The 26,438-nt window shown below is 43.4% G+C and overlaps 2 protein-coding genes across 2 annotated transcripts; one reads left to right on the plus strand and one right to left on the minus strand.

Moving 5' to 3' along the window:
• The first annotated feature begins 556 nt into the window (after nucleotides 1-556).
• On the plus strand, nucleotides 557-15,833 carry LOC119388036 (protein CLP1 homolog). The gene is made up of 13 exons (XM_037655649.1): nucleotides 557-721; nucleotides 1,005-1,082; nucleotides 1,153-1,266; nucleotides 2,776-2,901; nucleotides 4,598-4,711; nucleotides 5,882-5,909; nucleotides 6,844-7,014; nucleotides 8,837-8,926; nucleotides 9,093-9,193; nucleotides 10,879-11,017; nucleotides 12,604-12,684; nucleotides 13,433-13,526; nucleotides 15,643-15,833. Exons 1-13 carry the CDS (start codon nucleotides 692-694, stop codon nucleotides 15,752-15,754), a joined length of 1,278 nt encoding a protein of 425 aa, XP_037511577.1. The 5' UTR covers nucleotides 557-691; the 3' UTR covers nucleotides 15,755-15,833.
• A 2,907-nt stretch (nucleotides 15,834-18,740) lies between these two features.
• On the minus strand, nucleotides 18,741-26,419 carry LOC119388039 (protein LSM12 homolog). The gene is made up of 5 exons (XM_037655651.2): nucleotides 26,229-26,419; nucleotides 25,412-25,548; nucleotides 24,258-24,367; nucleotides 21,656-21,788; nucleotides 18,741-19,884 (listed from the first exon to the last, which is right to left on the minus strand). Exons 1-5 carry the CDS (start codon nucleotides 26,356-26,358, stop codon nucleotides 19,801-19,803), a joined length of 594 nt encoding a protein of 197 aa, XP_037511579.1. The 5' UTR covers nucleotides 26,359-26,419; the 3' UTR covers nucleotides 18,741-19,800.
• Nucleotides 26,420-26,438: the final 19 nt, after the last annotated feature.

The raw sequence follows: 26,438 nt of genomic DNA on the forward strand, positions 1-26,438 counted from the left end.
AAATATATAAACAACTCCAGCGGCTTTAGCCAGAGGAATCACAAGCCCCGCGCGTGTCTCCTGAGCAGTTTTTATTTCACTGCCTCATATATGCACCCTCGCGCTGCCCTGGACCCATTGGTTGGGTGAGGTTTCGCTTCTGGTTATTACGAAACAACGTCGTTTTCTTAAAACCAGTTGGATGTTACATGCACTATCCCACATTCGTTCGCAAGGCACGACCTTGTACAGATGACGTGGATAATCGGGAGAGCTCTGGCAGTTGCAGAACGAACAACCCTGAGTATTTTCTTTTCCCCTTGAAGGAATTGGGGCAAAAATCGTGACACGTGCCATGGAAGGACGATTCCGACCGTACAAAAGGCGGTTTTGTTTTCGAACAACGTTGTGTTGTAGAAGAAACATAGCAAGCCGTAGCATGTAATGTGCCTGATAACGAGGCAAAACCGTCTTGTAACACTCAATATAAAATAAAGTTTTAACGTTACATTACTAAACAAATAGGCGTTGCAGTTGGGGCTTAGGCTGGCTTAGAACGTGTCCGTCATCCCAGTAACATCGATATCACGCAATGTCTCCTGTAGTGAATGTTCTCTCACATGCGTTACGTGTTTTTTGAGCCTGTGAATGCGCGATAACATCGCTCTCTTGCGTGTTTCCATTTGTGATTGCTCCAGCGGGTTTTGCCAAAATGAGCGAAGAGAAAGAAACCAAGGAAGAGGTGCACTTACATGCCGAATTATTGAGTATTTCTTGTTGTAGAGTAGTATGCATTTTCGAATCATACAAACGACGAGCTAGCAGAACTACTACGACAATGTTTTCTATCTCAAACACTTTGAACATGTTTTGCAATCTGTTTGCCATTAAGTAAAAACTTGCACGAATGAGATGTGCTTGAAGTTCGGTCAAGCTCCATGTCACATTAACTACGCGACGAGCTGTTCCAGACTGTTTGTGTCGCGTGTGTTTGTGTTTTACTCGCGTGTGTTTGTGTTCGACAGGCCGCACAGGAATTCCGCATAGATCCGGAGTCCGAGCTGCGTTTTGAAGTAGAAGGAAAAGAAAAGGTCACCGTTGAGGTAACCACGTTTTGATTCAACCGGCTGGCGTTTCACATTCACAACTGAACTTTATTTTTCCGTTCGTTAGTTGAAGTCGGGCCTTGCTGAAATATTTGGCGTCGAGCTGGTGAAAAATAAAAAGTTTACGTTCGGACCTGGAGCCAAAGTTGCAGTTTTCACGTGGCATGGGTGCACGCTGGAGATATCCTTTTGTCTGTGTTTGCGTGCATGTGTGAAGACGACGGACCTAGTTAAAGGAGCTATGACACCAAGATTTTGCATCTTGTTTTTTCTGTCGCGATGAGTAGTTAACGACCCACGTATCACGGTTGGAAAATCGTTTGCTTGAGCGCGCGACCGTTAATTATTTGGAGACTGTTTTATACCGCCCAGTCGCAGTTTCGGTTTCAGAGAGCGCCGAGGGAGGCGGGACCCAGAGTGGTGGCTATGTAAACATAGCTGGCTGCGTGAGCGCACAAAACCGCGTGCACATGAGCACCGCGTCGACAACTCTTTTCAACGAAGGCTTCCTGGGTGCTGCTACAAAGCCCTCTGAGGCGTTGTAAATATGCGTGACCCCCCCCCCCCCCCCCAAGATGCACTGCCCAGGCGAGGACATCAGCCTTTGTACTCCCGTGCAAGTCTCCCCTTCTTTCCGTTGAAAAGGTCTGCTAGGAGAGAGTGGGAGAGAGCGCCTGCAACAATCGTGGCAGCCAACACAAACTTGTGACGCAGGTGGCGGTTGGTTGTTTACAAGAACACCAAAAGCGCGTTTCGCGTAGAGTGGTGCGACGTGCACTTCAAACGTGATTTTAAATATGTTCTAGGCTACATTATCCGTTGATATTTCGTAGATGATGCTGTGTGTGTCCACACAAATCCATCCCACAGGTTATCTCGCCATCGAAAGTTTGTGTCAGTGCTCCTTTAACGGTTTCACAGCAACTTTTGTGTTTTAGTAACTACGTGGCAATGTTCGCAGATCTTCAGGCAGCTGCTATGTTGCAGTTAAGTAGCTGCTTTTTCCAAAGACATCACTCTAACTTTTGTTGTTGACGTTTCACTTCAGAGTGTCATTGAGAAAGTGTTGTTTATCACTTGAAGGTCCTATGTAAATTTATTTTTTTCAAGCGCTGCCTTATTTACAGCTCCGGCGACAGTATTACGATATTACAAATACAGTGCCGTATTTCCAGTGTAACACATTTGTCGCAAAATTGTTCTTTAGTCAATTGGTGCACCAGCGCCCAGACAGTGGATGGCATCGTTTTCACTGCAACAAAACTTACAATCACATTTTTTGCTGAAAATCATATTTTCATGTAAAATCACTGTGGAGCCTTTGGTTTGCCTGTCCAAATGGATCATTATATTTAATATTTCCTTCCTACGGCTAAGCCACGCACGGCTATGCATGGGAGGGATATTTACATTAAGACACATGTCTTAACATGTGTCTGTTTTAACAGATGGCTTATTCATATACAACACCTTTAAATACAGACCAGTATGGAGTATACCTGCGTGGGCACGTCTTTCAGTCTGGCCACAGTGGAGTTGCCGCTCATGTCAAACAGTGTTCAAAACATTGCTGCTTAACCTATTATGTACAGCACAGAGATACTTTGTGTGAATCTTCTTGGACACCTCTTGTTCAAAAAACTTCACTGTTGGCAAATTCAGTGCGGTGAGTTTCCTTAGCACAGCTTACCTCTGTGGAAAGACAGAAGTTGCCTATGTGGCGAAGGAAACACCCATGATATTCTACGCCAACATCCACGCAGTGCTGGAACAAATGCGGCAGAAGTGTGAAGAGGACGATTCCAAGGGACCCACAGTACGTGGAGCTGTTTTTATTCTTGCCCGTCTCTTCTGTTCCTTCTCTAAGCGAATGAAAAAAAAATTATCGATCATATAAGAAAACGTTTTTTGCATGTCGCAGGTCACCGAAAACTACTTCATTATTTCTTTTATCAAATACATCCATTGAGGCATAACATTTATTATGCATAATTCATTTTATTGTACTTTGGGCACTTTCACCTGAATTAGTTGCTTATAATTTTGGTGTAGGTTTATGTCAATGTTGTTGTATCTTGCTTTGTATGCGGGTTCTTTGACCTGGCTGCAATGGTAAAAATGCCATTTCCATTGATGGTTAAAAGGCCATTGACCATTTTACCTTAGCGTCACTGACCAGGGTGAATGGATGCCGCTAGGCTAGTTAGAAGATAAGCGCTTTAAAGGAGATTTAATGTGAAAAAGAAAACACCTTCTGAAGGTTTATAAAATGTGACTCCTTCAAAATAAAAATGCACATTGTCCTTTGTTTACCTTACCTGAATGTTATTTAGAAAATTGCCTAATATTTTTGAGATACTGCTTTGTTTAATTTCATCTTTATATCAGTCAGTGGTTTTTATTAGTTTCTTATGCTTTGCTTTATCAGTGCAGATATAGCTGAAAAATTAGCACACTAGTAGACAAGGGATCATTATTTATAAGCTATTCCTATGCAGTGACTGTGATAGGTTTGAGACTGATTTTGATCTTTCTACTGGGGCACATACATTTGAATTTAGAGGAGCTTGCTAGTTAGGGTCATTCAATGTTGCCACAGCAGCAGGGCCCATAGAAGAATGGAAAGATCTGTTTTAACTGCCATTCTGGAACACACACAACAAAAAACATAAATAGGGTCAGTTATAAAAGATACAATACAGCAGGAGAAATGCTAGACTTCTGCCAATTTAGGAAATAAAATTTGAATTGTATAATAATCACTAACAGCTTTTTGTGGTATTGAAGGGAATGCTATGGAAGTAAGGCTTGGAAATGACGGTGCTCCCAGAAATGTTTCCGTAGTCTAATGTACATTTGTTTAAAGAGGCCTTGCTACACTTTTTAAAACGGTTGCACCTGTGTCAAGGTTCTGCAATGCCGGCTTAGTGACCACCACCCCTTCTCCCGTTGCTTACAGCATGCCCGTGGCAATGAAAGGTGAAAAAAAAAGTATTCAGCTTGCATGAAAGCTCTGCTTATACTTGACATACTCAAAAAGCCTTTACAGCCGGAGATTCCTGAAACAACAGAGCCCAATAATGACGTTATTCTCTGATAACTTAGAGCCGTGTTGCAGGGCCCTTTAAGCTGGGAAAAGAACAAAACAGAAACATCCACGGCAGCTCTTCAGCTAAAATGAGACATGATTCGCCACTGAGCATTGTTGGGATATTTATTTTCATTTTTTCCCCTGTCTCTCTTCAGCATCTTGAGAAATATGACCATCAGAAGTAGCAAGCTATGCTAATTTAGTATGAGCCCTGAGAATCCGAAACAGCTAAAGTCTGCCAGACTACTGGCAGGGTAGACTATTTGATGCAATAGAGTGCTTGGTGCAGTGGACTTGGTGCAGTAAATTGCTGTACTGTGCTGAGCAATGCTGTGGGATTGCTTAAAACAGCGTCCGTGATATGTTACAACTTTCCACGTTCTATTTTTTTGAGCTGCCTCATTTTGTGTGCTTTCTGCAGGTATTGGTTGTCGGACCCACGGATGTCGGCAAGAGTAGTCTCTGCCGAATACTCCTAAACTACGCGGTTCGTCAAGGTCGACGGCCAATTTTTGTCGATCTCGATGTCGGACAGGTATGCATTCCATATTATGAAATCATCACAGAGAGATTGTCATCATTTTGATAATACGCCCATAAGTGGTCATCAAGAGAAAAATAATTTTAGCTCTGTGAGTAGTTACCCTTATGCAATGCCAAAAAAAGGGCACTCTCACTGCAGGGAAAGGTTTAGTGTGCAAGAAAGGAGGCAAAGCCAAAATAAGGGTGGTGATGCTGCTTTCAAGTTTCTATACAGTAAAAGCTCGTTAGTTCATATTCAAGGGACCGGAAAAAATGTACAAATTAACCAAATGCCGAATTATCGAAAGTTTCAAGAAAACAATAAACACATGTCTGTTACACCTATACACTTTCATTTTCTTGATGAATACATAAATCCTGCACTTATTTTGCATAAGAGCAGTGTAAAAGCCTCAATTTTCGTCATCCTGCGACTTCATTCTCAGTGCAAACACGGCACCAGACTCCTGTGTTTAATTAGCCTGCCCGAAACGTGCTCTGCACCCCTCCCTTATTACGTACTGCCACCACCACCATGTGCACGTGGCGGTAGTTCTTTTGCAGGTAAGATGTCTGGCAACTGATAGTTCGTCCATCACGATGTAGCAAACTAGTTTTATGCTAGCATACCGACCGAGCTTCTGCCATGCTTGAATTTCGTGACAGTGCATGCGCGTTGCATAAAGTTAAAACGAAGCTGTTGAGCACTGGATCCGCATGTGGACGAAACCGTATTCACTAACTGATGATGGTAGCGATGCATGCAGACAGCGCCACCTCGTTTCAGTTGTCTGCCAACACCGTTTTCACTATTTTGCGACGCTTCGCGCCTGGCGTGCTCCAAGGATCGTCTGAATGAACCAGGTTACAGCCAAATGTGACCAAATTAACGAGAGTTTGATGCCATTAAACAATGCATATGCTGGCCAGGACCAGGGAACACGTCCAAATGATATGATTTTCCCAATTAACGAGGGTCAAATTAACCAGCTTTTACTGTACTAGCTTGTCGTGATGTCATGGAGTTGATAGCTACCGCATGGTGCTGTTTAATTTTGTATCATTAAAGGCAGGCTGCACTCTGTAATACCACAGCCTCCAAAACCAGAAGCTTTGGTCGTATTTTTGCTTCATCACCTACATGCAGTTGATTTCTACTGATGTGTGGCACTCTTTTTCTTAGGGCCACATATCTATACCTGGAACAATTGGTATGTATACCATTGTCAGTTTGTCATTTCTCACATTTTTCAGCTTCTTATATTTATGCACAAAACTATATAGAATTGCATGTGTGTAGGCCTGTTACTTGGCTGATGATATGATGAAGGTTCATGGTATTGTTGATAATGTTAGGTAAAGGACACAGTGTTGACTTTTCGACCTATCAGAAGATTAATTTTGTAAATCTGCTCGTAAATAAAAGCGATGGATCTGTTTCTCATGTTACACTGTCTGTGTTCTTGAGGAAACTAAGCTGTTTAATGACCATTTATTTTCCTTTTACAAATACAGTACATTTACACTACGAAAAGACTTGAGAGGTGACTTCTCGGTAATGTGCGCCAGCTGTATGTGTTGTAATTGGTATTAGTATTATTATTTTTGGGGTATATGTTAACATGCCACCTAATGTCACAAGAGATAGCCAACAGGCACTCAGCTATTCCTGGCATGTGCATCATTTCTCTCAAGCATCGTAAGAGCTATTATAACTGCATTAGTAATTCATAGTTGGAGTGATCATGTACGTCTTGAATATCATGTACTGTCATAGAGAGAGACCAGTGGTGTCTTTTCAAGCAGGTCAAACTGTTTAGCACATTATGCAGCTTAATATTGTGTGCACACACCTGTTGTACATAGATTTAGTAATACTAGTACATTGTGATTAATTAAATGTTATTTATTTTGGGTACTTCATTAACGAATATGGCAACTTATTGTTAGTGTGAGCACAAGTGTACCAATAAAGTTGTACTATTTGTTATTTTGCTCAGAAGCTGCTCAAGTTTGCTAAGTTTTGATGTTGTAATTGCCCAAAGATTATACCATTCTGCTGATGCTTCGACTAACTTGTCACAGACATTTAGAGCACTTGAAAACTTCTGATGCAAGCTTTGAATTTCTCTGAACCATCCTCAGGAGCGCTTTTGGTGGAGAGGCCGGCAGATGTAGAAGAAGGCTTTTCTCAGCAGGCCCCCCTTGTCTACCATTACGGCCATAGTACGCCAGGGACCAATGCCACATTGTACAACGTCCTTGTTTCTCGACTTGCGGAGGTCATCAACCAGCGTGCTGAAAGCAACAAGAAGGGTTGGTTGTGATGTGTAGACAAGTGCTTGAATAATTGTATAAGCAGTTGAGCTCTGCTAAAGGTAATGCTAGGTCTTGAGGGCCTCTTGAGTTAATTCGCACTTTGCTAGTTTCTTGGATATCTGAGCTGTATAACTGCCTTGAAAAGGCTGTAGTGCAGGGTGTTTTGTAAACTGTTTTTTGAGCCCTGTAGTTGCCCAGTGTCTGTAGATTTTTTTCTCTGGCTGAACAAGTTTTTATCATAGTAACAGTCTTTTTTTTTTGGTATTACATATTGCAGAAGAGTAATTTAACAGTATAGATCATTATAATTTTCTCTTTTGTGTCCATTTGAGGCTTGCTTGTCTGTACTGCATCTGTGTACCTGTTACCTTGTTGCTTGCAGCCTTTTTCTCGTGATGCCTTTTCAATACTATAGGGAACGTGCACTGAGCTGGTGGCGCCGCAGTGCGGGAGTAAACGAAAGCTAGTGGCGTGCCCCGCGCAGCAGCCGACCCATGAGCGGAGCTGTGTCAGGTCGTTAGCAGTGCTTCCCAATGTCGCGTATAAATTGCTGTGTCGTAAACTGTGCCAATAACTATAAGAACTACACACCTGGAATAAAGTTTTTCAGTTTTCCGCCATGACCATGCTTTAGAAACAGGCGGGAATGCTGCATTAGTGTACGCCACGTAAAGCAAGTGATCCTGCGGCTACGTTTATGAAGTACATGTAGCTAGTACGTTGTGAATTTACACTCCACGCAAGTTAACTGATATTTTTACACTGCCGACGGAACCGAATGGCATCCAGCAATGTAATCTCAAGTCTGCAGTCACTGCAGACTCGAGATCACATTGCCGGCTGTCAATGGCATTTCGTTGGCGGAAAGCCATCGACAGATCCAGCAATTTTCCTTCGTACGCTGCTGCTGTTTTTCCACCGTACTGCAGTTCGTCTAGCGGTGCAGTTGGCAGACTGCGCAGTTTGTAAGTAGGAACAGTTAGGAAGAAGCCCCTCATGCCTGGCACAATGCGTCGTGGACCGCGAGAGGTTTAAAATTTATTCCCCTTGTACTGCCGTTGCCCTTAACATCACTGTGCAAAGCAAAGCCGCGTCACGCCGTTCTATTGAGCTACTTGACAGCTGGGATATCACATGGAGCGCTAGCACGTGACAAAATTACTCAATGACCCATGAAGCTCGAGCAACGTCTACAAATGAAGCTGAACTACTGCACGGAAAACTTACCACTCATTACTAAATACAATACGTGCAGTCGTCGATCGTACGTTTTACTTGCGCCCATCGCAAGGGGTTGTCTGACACGTGTCAGTCACAAATGTCATCGTTTACTCAACGGTAAGCAGGCAAAATGACAAGAAAGAATGCATACAAGCATCGATGGTGACGGCCTATGCTTCGAGGTTTACGCTGGCCGGCCGCACGAATCGCCCTTTCAAAATACTCCGTCGCACGTCTGTGCTTTCTGTCACATTGAAAACATGACTGATTCCGTATAATTTGTCCTTTCTCTTCGTCTGAGGCCCTAAAAGAATCCTGCACTGCCGACTTTCTGAAAGCCTAGCAGTTTTATCAAATTTGTCGCCTTCACACGAACGCACTTGCATGCAACGCGGGCGTAGCAGACGGAGAGACGACAGTTCGTGGCATACCAGTTGAAAATGAAATGGCCGCAAGTGGCCACTCGTGGCGCTGGCGGCGCATTAGTGCAGTGGACTGTTGCGCCACCTGTAGGTGCTGCACGTTTCCCATTGTAAACAGAAAGCACAAAATGCCATTAGCGCTCACTGTCTTGCATCATTTCCTTGCATCATTCCAGCTAGCATCAGTGGCGTCATCATCAACACTTGCGGTTGGGTGAAGGGAACTGGCTACAAGGCAATCACTCATGCTGCTCTTGCTTTTGAAGGTATGAATTGAAACAAAAGTTTACCTTGACAGCTATCTAGATTTGACACAGACTCAGCCTCTTATGTTCTGTAGAAAATGTTCCTCTAAATGCTTCCAGCTGTGCTTTTCTGAAAAGTGCAGCCTTTACAGTGGTGAAAGCAGTTTACATGTTCCATCTCCTTCAGTGGATGTTGTCCTAGTGCTGGATCAGGAGCGGCTCTACAACGAACTAGTCAGGGACATGCCGGGATTTGTCAAAGTGGTGTTCACACCAAAGTCTGGTGGTGTAAGTATTGTGCCTTGTTCCCGTTTCATCCTGTATTGAACTGTCCATACTTTGGCATTGTTCCTTAGCTTCAGTCGGAGACTTGGTCCGTATTGTATCTTAGCTTTAGAAATAACAGTGTGAGCTTTCCCATTGATATGGCCTCCACATGGTCACCTTTAAGTAGAGCTTGCACACTGTGGCCTGGTTGGGAAATGAGCAGGTAGATACAAGAGCAAAGGCGGTCTTGAGCAATGCTTCTGAAATAAATGTTGCATCCTCATGAACAAAACACAAGCACCTCGCTTTGTTACATCATACACAGCATACGTTTGAGCATTTGGCCCAGCCAGATCAACACCACAGGTGATAGCAAAAGTAGGACCGAGAGATGAAATTTTGTGTGCACCACAAGCTTGGACGAAATAGGAAAGCATAGTGCACAGATTTTGCTGTCATGTTGTGTGTGCAGGACGCAGTGACATTATTCCGAAGTGTGAACACTGTCAGGTGCTAGAAACGGTTGCGTTTTGCGTTTGATGTTTTGCATTTGACCTGCACATGGTTTGACCTGCGAGAACGTGGTTTGTTCAGTAGGATGGAATACTGGGCGAGTTGGTACAGATTCATCATAGTTTACAGCACGATCTGTGGTTAACAACACAGACAGAGACGAGAAGCAGACACGGCACAGCGCTGTGCCGTGTCCACGTCTCCTCTTCGTCTGTGTTAATTGCGCTGTTAACCACGATGATTTCATCGTTTGCACATGTTGATAGCAGATGTATATGTCACGAGTTTGTTTTTGGGTACTTGGGCTGATGTAAAGTGTTCAGCGTTTTTTAGCTTTTTTAAGATCCACTGGGTTATACACATTTTGGATATGCTGTATGCAGTGGAAATGTGTATAGATACATTCCTCAGGCTAATTTGTCATTATCACTCATTTTTTTTTCTATTTTCCTCGTCTCTTTTTCTCGTGCAAAGCAGCAGGCCAGAGCACACTACAGCTCAGCCAGTCTGCAAATAAATCCATCTTTCTTTCTTAGAAACAAAATTGTTGGAGCGTGTTCAGTTGTACTGGGCTTTAGCCAGAAAAAATAAGGTATTTTTTATAAGTGCTAACTAGAACAGCCTCTGGGACCACAAGATTCATTGAGACTCTTGATTATCACCTCAGTGCAGTTGCTTTGCCACAGTTCTATTGTACGCTGCTAGCAAGGCATGTTTTCACTTTGCTTTTTTGTGGTGTACATTCACTTGACATGCTGGAGAGTGATGAGACTTGGCACATTGACCAACACTAGTGCAGACGTGTACTGAAATAACTGGGAGATGCGTCTCACACGAGCATTGTGGCTGTTATTGTCAAGAGTGTACTAGAAACATTTCCATTTTCCTTGTTCCTCTTTTTGGATTAACAACAAACTTGGACAATTAGTTGGAAATATTATGCCACTGTTGCCATGTTTATGCCAGGAAGTAAGCCAAAACACCATTGGCCATTGCAGTGAACATTATGAACGCTTTTGTCCAACGCTGCACCATTAGATTTCTGCATTAGTACTGCTACTTGCATCTACAGCTCCTGATGCACACATTATTTATGCATGTGTACTTTAACATTATGCTAGTGTGTGTTTATTCTTGCAGTTTACAATTTCTTTACGCACTTGTTCTAATCGTACCATGTGCTGTGGCCACAGGTTGTAGAACGCAGCAAGTCCATGAGGTCAGAAACCAGGGATTCGAGGGTAAAAGAGTACTTCTATGGCCTCAAGACACCTCTATACCCACACTCTTTTGATGTCAAATTTTCCGACGTCAAACTGTACAAGATAGGCGGTAAGTACATAGCTATTTAAACATGGAATATAGCAGCAGTTCTTGCCCCCCCTCCCCTTATTTTCTTGCAACAAATTGCAAAAACTGAAGTGGTATGAAAAACCTTACACACACCGCAGTGGCTCAATAAGTACAACACATTGCTGCTGTACAAGAGGTCTAAAGGTTGTTTCCTTGAAGTGCCGACATTCCAGTGGGGGTGGAATGCAAAATACAGTGAAACCTCAGTGATACGATCACAGCTCATACGAATTTCGGGTGATACGAACTTTTCGTTGGTCCCGGCCAAGGCCCATTGGCCTACATGTAATGGAGTGCGGTTGCGCGAACCGATTTTCACCCAGCGACGTTGGATACGAACGTGCGCTACCACCCAGGTACGAAGAGGTGCTGTCCGCGCTGTCCCGGAGGATGCGCCAAGCACGTGCGAGCGCGGGAATGCGAGCGTGGGCATGCACGCCGCACCGCCAAATCGTCAGATTCATGGTGTGAGAAAAACACTTTACTTACGGTCACAAGAAACCTTCAGAGATGCGTCACGGCCTCCGACAGTGTGTGTGCGTTTCTTTGAGGCTCTTATGTGCCTCCGTGTGCCTTCGCGTTTATATTACAGAGGACATTAGCGCCATGCTTTCTTTTTTTTTAACGTGTCGACGCAAGCTGCTGTCGCTGTACTGTGTTTACACGTGCCTGCCTCATGCATCAGACATCCTATGAAAGGTGGACGCGGACTGAAAGAAGACGAGGACGGTCTTGGCGAAGGAGTCAGGCCTCACAACGTCAACATGTGCGACCGTTGAGGTCGCATTTGTGCGGGAACGTCTGTAAATCTCCCAAAAAACATCCCCAACACCTCCACGATAACAAAATCATAACACAGGACTGTGGTTTTGTATTTTTGTGGCCTTGATCCCTCGCGTCAAAGCGTTTCTTTCGTTACTTTCGCTGCAGTACTCTGGTGTCATGCAAAAAAGTATACTAAAACTTGGAAGGGGCTACTGCTGTCGCGGGTCACAGCGCACCTGGTTCATTAATTAAATACGCTCGTACGGGTCATATATTTACGAGTGCTGGTATGATTGCCGACATCTAAAAACTTAACTGACAATCATTCAGGGTTCTTCCCGACGTTGCTGCGGCCCTGGAAAACAATAAATGAAAATGTACGCCAACTTTCTTTTGTCGCATGCTAATTTTCCATGCTCTCTGGTGATATGAATTTCGGATGATACGAATATTTTTGGTGGTCCCGTGAGATTCGTATCACCGAGGTTTCACTGTATACCAAGCTTAGGGTGGTCCGTTATAAACCTGATGCAGTCAAGATAAAACTGTAGCATCCGCTCCCTCCTAGCCCGTAGAGTTCAGAAAAAAACAGAATTTCGGAAAAACAGAATGATAAAAACTAGCACTCCAAATTTGCACAGTAAAATACAGTGCATTGATGTAAACCCTTCCAAAAGTTAGGTTCATGTCACTTTATAACTCTAAACATAAATGTGATGTTTTTCCTGCTTGTGTAACAGGTACAAAAAAGAAAGAGAAGTGTTTTTCTCTCTGAAACTGATGAAATTCAACTTTTTCAGCGCCATCTTTACCCGACTCCTGCATGCCACTAGGCATGAAGGCCGAGGACAATTTCACAAAGCTGGTACCTGTTCCACTAGGTAATGTGCTATGCCTATTCCTCGGTTTATACTATTATGCCCCATTTGCTGCTGCGTAAGGCAATGTTTGTGCTACGTACAGAGCTAGCAAGTGGATAGGTCTTTTGCAAATTGTCAATAATGTAATGATTTCAGCAATCTTCAAACTTAGGTTGTGTTTTCTGCCGAAGACACTTTAACCGTTCAGGTTTACAGAATTGTGATTACTTTGTGGCACAGTGTTGCACTTCAAGTGTTTGAAATAAACTGATTTCCAGAACTATTTGCAAGAGGTTTGAGGCCATAACTTAAAGCTATGCTTTCCTTGAAGTCAGTGGAACATAGATTTTCTATTAAATTCGAGAAAATTTATTTAGACCTGTCTGTCAGCAGTTGTTTTATGAGAGTATTTGTTGAATACAAAAGTCAGACTTGGCCTGAGTTGTAGCTTATGTCAGCTATGCTAACCGTAACGTTAGTGTGAATAAAGGGATTTGTTATCACTCACAGCAGTACTAATCTGTTCTTTGTACTGCAGTGGTGCATCTGTAACTGCATGCTGCGATATGTATATGATACAACAACAAAAATTTAGTCTTCTAGAGACAACCAAGAAAACTTCAGTATGCATTCATTTGTCGTCGTGTAGACACCTGAATGTGTTAATGCACTAAGAGGGGAATTATGAGCAACTGGTTTGCTGTGCGACTCAGACAGACGTTGCCTTGTGAAGTGACCATGAATTTTTTTTCTATCCATTTCCTTCTAGGACCCAATGTGCTGCATCACATACTGAGCGTCAGCTTTGCAACTAGCAGCGATGAGGACATTCTACAGACTAATGTGGCCGGTTTTATCTGTGTGTAAGTTTCCTTCTCAAATCACCTGCAGAATGGCAGAGCTTACCTAGCAGGTCTTGTTACCATGTTAGCAGTGTCTCGTGTTACCGGCTGTGGCAGAGGCCTCCTGATTGGCCTTTTCATCAGCCATTCGGTAATGAGAACCAAAAGGACTTGCCCATCATCCACCACTGATCCTCACATGTGCACTGCAGTGCATTGCACAATGGGCAAAACCTTCCTTTGATTTTCTCTGGGACAGGCAGCTGGTTGTTTTTACCCATCGACTGATGCAACTTGAAGCTTTCATGGCGATGAATGTTTCATGATACTATAGAGCACATTCACTCTGTTGCAAGTGCTTAGCTCATAGAAGCACAGTAATACATTATAACCACAACATCACCCTTCTGATTAAGGTCCCTGTTGTTAAGTGCAGCTTGAGCAAAAGTCACTGTTGATGCCTTTTCTTACTGTATAGCACTAAATGGCACCAACAGCATCATCATTAAGTTCATTGCATATTTGCAGGGGGAAAAAGTTTCAAGGTTTAGTGCATGCACTTTCAAACGCAATTCTGTCACTGTTCATCGTTTAGACACTTTTCTAGAGCATAACAGACACTGCCAATATGTTGCAACAAGCTGGTGCGATGTTGCAACAAGCTGGTGCTAAAATGTCACGTCATTGCAAGCCATCTTCTGTCCATACATCTCTTCTGGCTTAACAAGCTTCAGATTACAGTTCGGCTGACCTCTTTATTCTGGAAGTCTAATTTATGAATTTAGCTTAGCTTTAATATTTCTCTCTGTTATCTCTTTGATCTCATGTGCATTGAGACATGTAAGAAGGGAACAGTCACATCTGCTTTAGCAAATACTGGAGTAATGTTGTCTGGTAGTCCTCGTCCTCCAATAGAAGCAAGGCACAGATTTTGGTAGACAGCTGGCTCTTGTGTGCTATTAGTCTATGCAAAGTGTATTGGCAGAGAATGTTGAAAATACATTTCCATCACAGAAGAGAGGCAGTGTGGCGATGCCAGGTACCTTTCATCACTTTTGGGCTTATGAAGATCTTGTGCGTGCTGATGAAACAAACGAAGCATTGCCACTGTTGTGCTGTCTAATGCATCTCTGAGAATTAAAAGAACAAACAAAGAAAGCACCAATAGACTGGGGTCCAGGTTTGCTCTAAGGAATGCTGTTACAGTCTAGGTCTCGTGGCATTTGGATAAACTTTTTTTTTTATTGAAAGCCATGCTTTTTGACCGGAATGAACTTATGTGATTTGCATGAGCAGATCTGAGCAGTTCAAAAAGCACCAGCTTGGGGTACACATTTTTTTGTTATACTACAATGAACTTGTGTACAGGTTATTGAGCAAAAAGGAACAGTTTGTACAGCTGTCTAATGTGGTCTGTTTTTGTGTGCATTTGTTAAATGTGTTGTCTATTGTCTTACTAATCTTCATGTAACTCAGAAGTGTTAATCCATCTATTAGAATATGGACAGTGGAGTCCAGTGTAGAGCACATGTGAGTTTTCCTCTCTGGCACGTTTAAAGTCACCATGCTGAGCTCAGCTAATTTGCGGTTAGTGGTGCAAGCACCTGTTTTCAGACCTGTGCAGCTGACACTTGCAGCTAGCGACAGGGCCTGCAAAGATAAAGGCACACATTAGAGTGTTTCCTTTAACTGTGTACCATACTGTATTCACAACCACGAGACATCTTTCATAAAGGCACTGCTTAACAGGAAGTATTCGTGAACTGTTCTAATTCTCACAATGCCATGATGCAGGAAACGGATACTACATTAAAAAAAAAAAGCAGTAACGTCCTTACATGAACATAAGGGTTTCTTTCAAAACTCCTGCCTGTTTCCTTGCAAGTACATGTTCCAAACTCCCAGATTTACTGTTTTGTGTTCTTGCGTACTACATTAGTTTATGTTAAGGACAAGTGTGTTATGTGGGTAAACTTCACAGAAAGCAGTACCATTCCTCGGCATACTGGCCACTCAAGATTGCCAAAGCACTTTTAGCACTTTATGCTTTATGAGATTATAAATGCAAATGATAGCGTGCAATTCACATGAAATGTAATCTCTTTGTCCTTTGTTTTCTCTACATTGTATCTCTTAGAACGGAAGTGGACATGGAGCGGCAAACGCTGACAGTACTCTCGCCACAGCCAAGGCCTCTGCCAAAGGCAGTGCTGCTATTGAGTGAAATTCAATTCATGGATTCACACTGATTAATTCATTCTGCTTTGTTGATTAATTGCGCATCTCACCTTATAAATAAATCATCTCATCACTGTTCTCACTCCTTCAGTTTCTTGATTCCTGTCATCTGTGCGTTGTGTGATGTCATTCTTTCAACACAGATGTTTCTGTTGTGTACCGGTGTCCTCTCCACGTGCTCGTTTAGTAAAGCGGCAGAAAGGGATCTCTTCCTGTCCACCCTGTTGCCCACTTATGTGCAGTGGACAGGACAAAACAATTTTTTGATACAGCCAGTTCAGAAAAACAGACCTGTGTTGTGTATGAAGTGAAGCAGTGTCTTGTGGAATCTGTTGTCATGTATCCAGCGGTCATAACTGGTTGTGTCACTGTAGCGAAGGCCGGCTTGCAGGAGGATACACAACACCGGCCTAACGGCGCACATTTAATACACATATACTCACAAAATACACCTTAAGGGCAAGTCTATGTCACAATAAAAAAACAAAGAAAAACAGACCTAAATTTGCATGTGCATACAATGTGTGAGCAGTTGACACACAAAATCAGTGAATGGAGCTCGGCATGGCACGTTACCTTAACTTATGAGTTACCACAAACTTTAAGTTTGATGCTAATAATTGCTGGGGTTTTACGTCCCAAAAGCACGATATGATTATGAGAGACGCCGTACTGGAGGGCTCCGGTAATTTCGACCACCTGGGGTTCTTTAACGTGCATCTAAATCTAAGTACACAGGCCTCTAGCATCTTGCCTCCGCCCAAATGTGGCCGCCACGGCCAGCATTCAATCCCGCGACCTCTGGTTCAACAGTTGAGCACCACAACTAGACCACCATGCCGGGTTAGCTTAAAGTATGAAAAGTGGAAAAATTGACTACAGTAGAATCACAAGCATTAGAGCTTGAATAAGTCAAAATTCTGGTCAATTACGACCAACCTCAGATGTTTGGGTGGTTCACTTTGTTTTCAATGCCTTCTGACGACACTTAATATTGGTATAACGTGCCAAAGCCAATGAATGCACTAAGAAACAGCAGATAGGAATCTTTATTTTAATAGTTGAAGTTTGCTGAAGTGTGCCCTCAAGTCATGTTCAAACTGCTCTGTTTGTTGTTGGGCAACAATATATAATGGCATCACCAACGCGATCGCCACAGCAGCAGCTGCATATAATGCCTGCCTGCTATGTCTGCTTGAACAGAACCAGCTGGCGTACCTTGGTACTACTATAAGCAGTAATTCTGTTCAGGGTAATGTTTTAAGGAATCTACAACGATTTAAACAATATCTGTAATTGTTTAGAATGTATCAGCTGCACATTGGATTAGCAAATATTTTAACTTGTAGGCTAGGTCAGCCCTCTGATAACATGCTGGTAATCTACATGAGGCTGTGGTGATATGTTTTGCCAGGACATGGCTTCAAAGTAACTACTGCATGCTGGTTTAACTGTAGTCGTTATTCATATGTCATGTTCCGAGAATGTGTGTTCTGCAACTTGATCCAATTGCAGTCATTACTGACTCTTATCAGCCTTCTACTCCGTGTCATGTAGCCCTTGCTCGAAGGAGGTGACAATGTTCATACTGGTTATTGTTTCCACGCAGTCTGTAGGTGGATGCTATGTTTTACTTAGTGCTTTCACGAATTGCCATTCTGCCCAGATTGACGTTCACTACTAGTCACACCAGGAAACTGCACGTATGTCACCACTCCTTTTCAAAGAGCATGTATTCAAACCCTTATTCAAACCCTTGTGCCAAGCAGTGTTACTAGTAATGATGTGCTGAAGAGCTACAGTGACCTGTTATTGTACACCTTCTAAGAACGGCGATGGAAGAGTGGTTGCTTTTAACCAGGCGGCCATATTGGTGCACTTTTCCACTACTGCATTTATTTGTAGAAGTTCTTTGATCCATGAAATGGATCACATGTCAATATTGCTTTAACATACCATCACTCATATGGAAACATCACTGTATGTGTGTTTTCTAACCTTCCTTTTCCCTGCAGATTGATATAGGTGTTTGTTTTAATTACAAACTTTACGTTCAATTTTCAAAATCGAATTAAATGTATGCAAAAGCAGCATGCTAGCTTTTCTCTCATTACATGTAGTGGCAATTGTAATGGGCCAGTCTCGAGAAGCGCGACTGTGTGCACCAGCGGAAGCAGTCTCCATTGGTGTCCATCCACCATTTTTTTACTTTTACAGAAATCAAAAATAAATAACTTCTGCACTACGCAAAAGCAACACATCACTTTAAGCACTGGTATCACAAACTGAAGCCAGCTGGCATTAAGTGTGAGGTACTAAATAGAAATGAATGTACTGCCTTCCCATTATGCAGCAGCAGCAAATATCTGCACCATCACCCTTTGGCCATAGCTTTTGGTCTTGAGCCACACATCCCTAAAAGTGCCCTGTTAGTAGCTCTCGGTATTTCATGTTAACTGTCCAGTGCAGCTTTGTTGTCTTGCCTCGCAGCATCTCTTTGTTGCCCTCTAAGGCAATGCAATGCAGCCTGTATCGGAAGCTATATTAAGTGAATTATCCACTTCAAGCAACTTTTGGTAAACCGGCTGTCACCAGTAAAAAAAACAAGCATGGGCTTTGGGCACAACACCAAAGGCGGAGAAATTAGTACACATTAGGGGACGAGTGCTTAGGAAGCATTTCTTTTATCATTCCTTTTGCAATAATAATGGCAAAAGGCTGGCCAGATACTTCTCCACCTGAAACACCTAAAGCAGTGGCCAAGGCACACTTTAAGCTACCTGCCCACATTTCTGGCCCACACATTGATCGGCTTAGACAACACTGTAGAGTTTGGATGAACGAACTGTTTCAGGAGATGAAAGAATACCTGCCACATTTCTTCCCCCAACCATACAAGCGATTTTCCAAATGATATTGGTTTTTATTTAACAAGCACAATTTACATGCATTCAGAAATATCTAAATGTGAACCTTCCAGTGAGACACTTGCACAAGTTGACAAGTAATAGTCCCATCTTTTATTGCCAAGATTCTTTTTTTTTTCTTTGGGGTCATCTTGTTGTCCCTTAAGTCTTCATCTCATTGCAGTGCTTTTGTCCTCATTTTTCCACGTACAAAAAAAAATTGTTCACAACATCGTTGCCTTCATCACAAGGCATGTCTCTTCACTAGCTTGTCTTCTGCAGTGACAAGCATCACTTGAGGCTGCAGCTTTGCATAAACAACAAAGGTCTGGCGTCATCTTCAACTCTTGAAAAATTGGGCATCGCTAAGTGGTACCCTTCAGTGCGAGACAGAGAGGGGGGGGGGGGGGGGGGGGCAGCAACACACAAGTGGAAACGGGGAAAGAAAAGGAAAACGAGATGGAAACGGAAGGTAGGAATGTAAGGCTGCCCTCTGGCAAATGTTGAATGGCAAACTGAAGCTTTAACTACACTTTGCTACAAAGAATTTGAGAAAGCATAGGCTTTTCAGGCATGTTTGGTGTATCAATAATGCCGAATTTCATGATGGCAAGGAGAAGGGGCCATTTGTTAAAAACTGTAATTAAGAAACTGCTCATTAAAAAAACAACGTTCACTTCAACACCATCAGTATAGTTCGCAAGAACGCGTCGCATTATTGGCACCTGAAGAAACAATGGAACAGTTTGAAGTTTCCAAAAGCTCTGCTAGGAGTTTCGGAAACTTGGTTAAGAATCAGTGCAGCGATAGTTAAGTATGTCACCTTTGTCTTGTGCAACTTAAGTTGTGCAAAACAGCTAAAAACGCCACTATGGTCATGTGATTAAAGATTTCTAAGCAATATCCTTGTATTTTTTTTTTTGCCAGTCTTTGTATTCTCAGACATGGCAATCAGGCCTGCTGTTCTTCAAGGTCAAACACAAATCCAACTGTTGTGATCATTGATTGTAAAATGCTGTTTATGACTGCAAAGAAGATCTCCAAACTGAAAGAAAGAAAAAAAAAAACGAGGTAACAAGGAGAAAAGAATGAAAGAGGGAAAAAAACAATGGCAGGCAGGTGTTAGGGGAGGGGCAAGAGAGGACGAGAGCTTAGGCCTTTGTTGAAGGTTGTGTTGGCGAGGTTTGACGTGTCCCTTGGCTTTGTTTCTGTTGATCCCGAAGATGCTTCTCAACCTGCAAGCAGAGCGAAAGGCCATCAGGAAACAAAGCGAGTGAGTGGACACAGTTATAGACGCATTTCACTACAGCTGCAAAGTATGCCGGTAGTAGTCCTTAGCCGATTGACGGCTACTTTTGTGAGAACCATGACGTATTCGTAGCGTGACAAACACCTCAATGGTCAAAAAGCAGGGAGGTGAAAACACAACTATACACCAGGAGTGGCACTGAGAATATGCACTCCACCAACTTCCCTTTAATATTCACAATGGCATTTTACTCATCATTCCCCTCTTTGCACCCCAGAACAAACGGGCAAGCAGCAAGGACTACAGTCAACAACACCGGCACGGCCGCATTGTAGGTCTGGCAAAAATGCTACTTTAATCTAAACACATTGAACACTTTTCTCACAAGCACGTTGGACAACTTATACCATAGCAATCTGCAGCAATAGTGCCTATAAGTCTGACTTTTGAGTAGTGCAAAAACAACTGTCTTAAATACATGCAGCAGGCATAACTTAGTTCTGTCCTCATCACTCTTATTTGTTCTCTTTTCCTGGGAAGAGCAACACACCTTCCAGCGAGATCATCTCTTGCAACTACACATACAGTTGAATGCACTAACATGACCTTAAGAATTTGTGAAAGAAGGTAAAAAGGAGCATGTTATAATGGGGTGAAGTGATTCACCTAAGCAACGTATCTGCATGGCTTTTATCTGACAAGATCAAACAAAGCGTGCTGGCATTTTCTCACAGGAATAGAGCTGCTTGTATTCCGATGAATGTGACAATTGGTTGAAGCATTTGAATCATACTGAAAGACAGGCGTGCGCACAGGGGGGCGGGGGCAAAATCTGCCCCGTACATTGACCTTTCTAGTCACCTAAGAGGGGGGGGGGGGGCGCAAAATCTGCCCATACATTGACTTAGTAGGGTGGGGGAGGGCACTGTGTTGAACCTTTGCCCCCCTGATGGGCAACCCTGCGCACGCCTATGCTAAAAGTGCCTTCAGTGACAGCGGTAACCTAATCTATAGCCTGTTGCAGTCAGCCTAGGTTGTTATTGTCGACACTACAGCATTAACTATCGCACAGAGATGCAGCATTGAAAAAAAGGAGAGATAGTAGCTGTGTTGGAGCCACGTTCATAAAAGTTAATCTGCAAGTGTTCTGCTAACAAATTGATGCTTTGGAAAACTCGAGTTGAATATTCCGCTTTGCTATTCAGAATTTTAAGTTATTAATGCAAGATAGCCCACCAAAAGCTTAAGGAACTCGATGCAGACAGTTTATTAGGCGTAGTAGTGGGGGATGCTAGCAACAAGTATTTGAAATTTGTCAATGACCAGACACTTGCTTCCTGTAATTCAGCACACTGGGTTCTGCTCGTCAGAGATGGCATGAGCATGGCAACAAGAATACATGCGCACATGTCTTGCACTTTTTGGAAGAATGTGCATTTCGCATGTGGCTTTAATTTAAAATGTGGGTGAAGCAATTACCAGCATAAATATGGACTCAATGCAGTGCACCCTACTGCCCTTGTTAAGCCATATTTTATGCAGGAGCTCAACAACAGGAGAAAAATTTATTGCGACCACGTAAAGAGCACACAATAAATTTGAACAAAAACGAGAACCTTGTTAACACATCCTGAGAACAATCAAGTCAATCATGGTTGCCACTCCCAAATCTGTTCTGCACACCAATCAGCTAAGCTGAGGAGCGTTCAGGCAACAACGCTTTTCATGGGCTGCTTGAAGTACAAGTGGCTGCTTACAATCTTGCGAACATGCAGCACACTGGCGTCGCTGTCCGATTTCCCCTTGCAGTTCTCTGGCCGATAAGGTGGCACGATGGTTACCTGGTTCATCACAATTATATTCTTTCCCTGCCACGTCACATCATCGATCCTGTTGAAAGAAAAGAGAATCCAAGTTGGGTTCCACACTTAGCAGTGACGTTACAAGTTAAGATCTCGCAAGATCTGTGGTGCGCTTAAAAGGACCCTGAAACGGCTTTTTAAAGGGACACTAAAGAGAAACAATGAATTGGTTTAGATTGATAAAGTGTGCTCGGAGAACTCTTGTGTAGTTTATTTCACTACCATAGGTTTATTATTAGAGGAGAAGACCAAGTTCACAGTCTCATTTTTAAATTTCGCGCCGAACTTGGTTAATTCGTGACGTAAAAGGTTTCAAAGAGCATTTAACGTATTTTGGCGCCACTGGCTCGACGAAATTTCCACAAACTCGTTATGTCAAGTCTCTAGCCCCCTCAGAGGACAATGTACTTCGATTTAACCGATTAGGAACTACGTAGGCCCAAGTAGACGCCGTCAATAACATGTGACGTCAAGGCAAATGGTGCGGGAATTCCAAGGTGGCGTCGCCACCTGTATTTTCTTTTTGCGCGTTTTCTCGCTTATTAAGCGTCTTCTCGCAGCAAGCGTGGTGTTTTTGGTATCGTGGAAGACTACTTTACCAATGCGAGAAAAATCGTTTTGCTCTTTAGTGTCCCTTTAAATTTTGTCAGCGTTCAGGCTACAGCATGATCAAATCATTCGCACCACAAATTAGGTGACGCACCGTGTGCCATTTATACGTATACTCTCTTTCTTACCACCGCCTTGCCCCCCATCTTATCGAACACTCAGCCGTCGCTAGCGATGGCAGTGCCCTCGACGGGTTGAGCTCTGTCGAGTGCGCCCGGCAGCGCGTCGAGCACGCACTGTCGAGCAGCTGGACGCGCTGCCGGGCAACAGAGACGAAGTGTGCGGAGTAGCTGACATGCCGCCACACTATCAACCGTTCTTATTTTATTCACCTGTACAGCAACAATCTGCAAAGGCATGCAGACAAACAAGAAGTATTTGAGAACGATCACCGATAAGCATAAAAACTCGGGACAATGTGGTTGTGTCTTCAGGGGTGAAGTTACAGCCGTAGACACGTGGATCCTGGCACTGATCGGATAGCAAGAGGCCAATGCTCACTGCAGCGCCAAGCTGAAGAGACTGAAGAGACTCCACTCACCAGATGCCTCAAAAGCCTAGCACTATGTCACAGCCTTACAAGTCATCAACTGCTAGATTTGTGGCACACAAGTCAGCTAGGGCAATTCATGGTGTCCAAGAAAAGAAACCTCAAGATGAGCACTGTCGCGCAGCTCACGTCAACATGAAGCATGTTTTAACACAGGCAATGATGCTCGCTGCCCTTCGGAGCTTCAGTGATGTGGAATGGACATATACAATCGGATCGATTGCTGGTGCTATGTAACATGGAGCAATGTTATGTAGAAAGGACGTGGGAAGTTGAAAAACTCTCTCGGCTGAGCCACTGCGATCTGTATTGATTCATACGTTTAAAGTCTCGTAATAATTTACACAGTTGATGCAGAGAGCTTAAATCGGTCTGCAAATAATTCTTTTTACCAGCTCAATGCATTTACTTAATATCTTCAAAACCGTTTCAGGAACAAAGGCAATTGTGGTTACATCCCTCACCAGCAAGCTACAATGCCTAGATCTATTTCTACGAGCGTACTTCTATTTCAGAGCTGACTGATTAGGTTTATTTTCTAAATATAGAAACACAAGAAAAAATGTCACAATGAATGGCTCCAAGAATAGTTTTGACCACCTCAGTTTCATTAACATGCACCGAAAGCATTGTACAGAAGAATATCTGCGCTCGGGGGTCATTAACATGAGCTGCAGAACAGAGTCAATATCCAACACACAGTGGCGGTCCAGTCAGTTTAGGGAAAGGCGTCCACAGTAATATGGAAAAGATGTTGGTATTGTGGGCGTTCATTAGACCGATCTACCCTCTTCATACATGTTCATCATCATGGGTGTTCGTCGTCTTCATTGGTGGTGGGAACTCGGCTTGACTGTGTGATCTGTGCCTCGGGTGTGGTCGCTTCACCGTGCCTTCAGCGCCTAATAAAGGTCGCGTTAACCATTGCGTCACAGTATCTTTGGTGCCAGACCTAGAATATTTGGGCCAGAAAAGCTCCACTGCACTGTAAGCAAGCGGAATAGTGAACTTTGGCATAGTGAACGCAAGCTTCACTAGAATGTGTACAGCAAGGCGCAAAGAAATAGGATCATAGCAGAATGGCATAAATGCAGCAGTTGGACCGCCACTGCACTCGTTAAATCGATGTCAGCAAGCCTTCGAGGTGTGCAACAATTTGCTCAAGCTTCTTGGCTGTATATGAACATGTGTTTGTGTCCAAAAAAGCATGCCAAAGATGCGAACACAAGCTCCAAGCTTAGGAATATCCAATGCAAGCACAGTGCAGAGTGCAATGCATTGAAAATACATCACGTATGACCGAACTGCGAAGAAGTAAAAAAACACGGAGTGACTCACGTCTTTCGTATGGCCAGGAAAAGGCGAATGCCGTCGTGGGACACGCCAGCAGAGATGGCAGCCGCCAAGCGCTGCCGCTCGTCAATGTTCTGTTTTGCCCTCGTGTTGAGCTGCAGTGGATTAACAAAACTGCACAAGTTGCACATACATCATAAAGTCAAGGAGCACCGCTAGAGCTCGAGCTTTACTGAAGTTTTTCCCAGAAGCTAGTTGCACACAGAACAGTTGTGGTTGGTCATGGGACCTTCAAGTCACTGACACAGGCCCAACAACAGGATGCACAATCACAACAGCAGGCCACGGATAACCAATTTTTTGCCATATAGAAATAAAGCAGAAATAGAATAAGATTGGCACAACAATTTCTGCAGACTTTGTGGAAAAAAGAAATTTCAAATGCACAAAAATAAAAATCTATTGCTGCACATAGTGGTGCCATCAATCCTGTTTATGTTGTTGCTGTTTTTCCGTACATGTCTGCATTTAAACATGAAGCAGACAGAAAGGTGCTTTGCTGCTGATGAGATGGGTATAGGTTCCCAAAATGGTAAACTTTCAGATTAGCTCCAAAGACGGGGAATTCAAGGACTTGTCTTTCCTTGTTAGACTCAACCTTAATAAAAACCAACAGGCAATGAAGCCAAAGAAAGTAGAGGGGACATTATTTGTAGTAATTATGATATAAATGTGAAGAAATTTAAAGTGGACGAAAGACAACTTAGAGTATACTTTCCTTGGCTTCAGCGGTTAGCTCCAAATGTGACAAGAGGCAATATAACGGTGACACATGCTGTTGACCTAACAAGTTTTTTTCGGGTGATAAAAGCTGAAGTGCACCCTGGTCTTACCATAAGGCAAACACAATCATCTTACCTCAGTGCATCGATTGATAAAAGTGCAAAGAGCCAGCATGCTGACATACTGAAAAATCAGTACAGCTTCGTCCAATCTGGGAGTAAAAAAATAACTATCTGACAACACTGGTTAATTTACATTGTTCAACAGTTGTCAGATATCGATTTCGCCGAGTCACTAGCTTTGCTGTCAGGAAAGTTGCGGTCGCTCCGAGTAACGCTGAAACAGAACAGTGCTTTATCCATGCAAGCACTCAGAACATCGTTTAGGTGCGATAGGAAGTCCTCTCTACGACGCACCTTTTCTGTGTTTAGAGGTTGAGGCGGCGTCAGCGGACTGGAGCCGGCTTCCTTCTTCACGGTCAACTCCGAGACGAAGTTGAGGTTGACCATGCGTATGTCGCTGACATTGGCCTTGCCGCTAGAACTGGCACATTCTAGGGCAGGTGTGTCAAGGAACAGCACATGAAGCATGAAGAGCGTCATAACACGAAGTTGCATCACACGGGCGTGTACGCATTTCGCCCCGATAAACTGCGAATCGAATATGCGACATCGGGTTCAGCAACGCCATAGCCTCTGGCACGAAGCCGCTGGTTTTACCATAGTCGCTGGTCAAAAAATATGAAGCAGTGGGTAACCACTACGAAGGCAAAACACATATCGCGTGAACACATATCACATCCCTATCATTAGAAACTAAAATTCAAAGAGGCTGGGTGCTGTGATGGCAAATTACGCAGAAGAATAGGCGCCACTTAGTGAACGCGAACAGCGTCAGAACACTCAGTCGCCTAGATTAACATAACGCAAATGCATGTCGGCGCCCAGGGCAACGCGTCAGACGACTGCATCGCTGGGACCGGTAACAAGTTGCCGCAACTTAGCATCAGCTCAGCGATCCTTCTGAACCAAAAAGATGCACGAGATAACGAGCCTACTTCACTGAGCACGTCTACTCGATAAACTCACGAATAGAGAAGAATGCTGGGCCCCTCAACTCTAGCAGCACATTTCTGAATCCGAGGCAAGTCTTCCGAAGCACGTTGCCACTTTCTCTTTACCGGAGGCACTGACCGAAGTAGTAAAGCGAGCAGCACGATTCCCGAAAGGATACTCAACATGAGAGCCTTTGTCTGCTGGTCGAAGGCCAACACTTCTCCCTCGATAACCTGGTCATAGCAAGTTTTACAACAAACAACACTTCCAAGGGAAAAACATTCTGGCCCATCCGCCATAGCTTTCATTTTCGGGAATGGACGATCGGCATAGTTGTTGCTACGTTCTTAACGAAACCATGACGTCGGCTAAACACAGCGCTTCGTGG

Source organism: Rhipicephalus sanguineus, chromosome 3 (genome assembly GCF_013339695.2).
Source record: "Rhipicephalus sanguineus isolate Rsan-2018 chromosome 3, BIME_Rsan_1.4, whole genome shotgun sequence".
In the NCBI taxonomy this organism is placed as follows: Eukaryota; Metazoa; Arthropoda; class Arachnida; order Ixodida; family Ixodidae; genus Rhipicephalus; species Rhipicephalus sanguineus.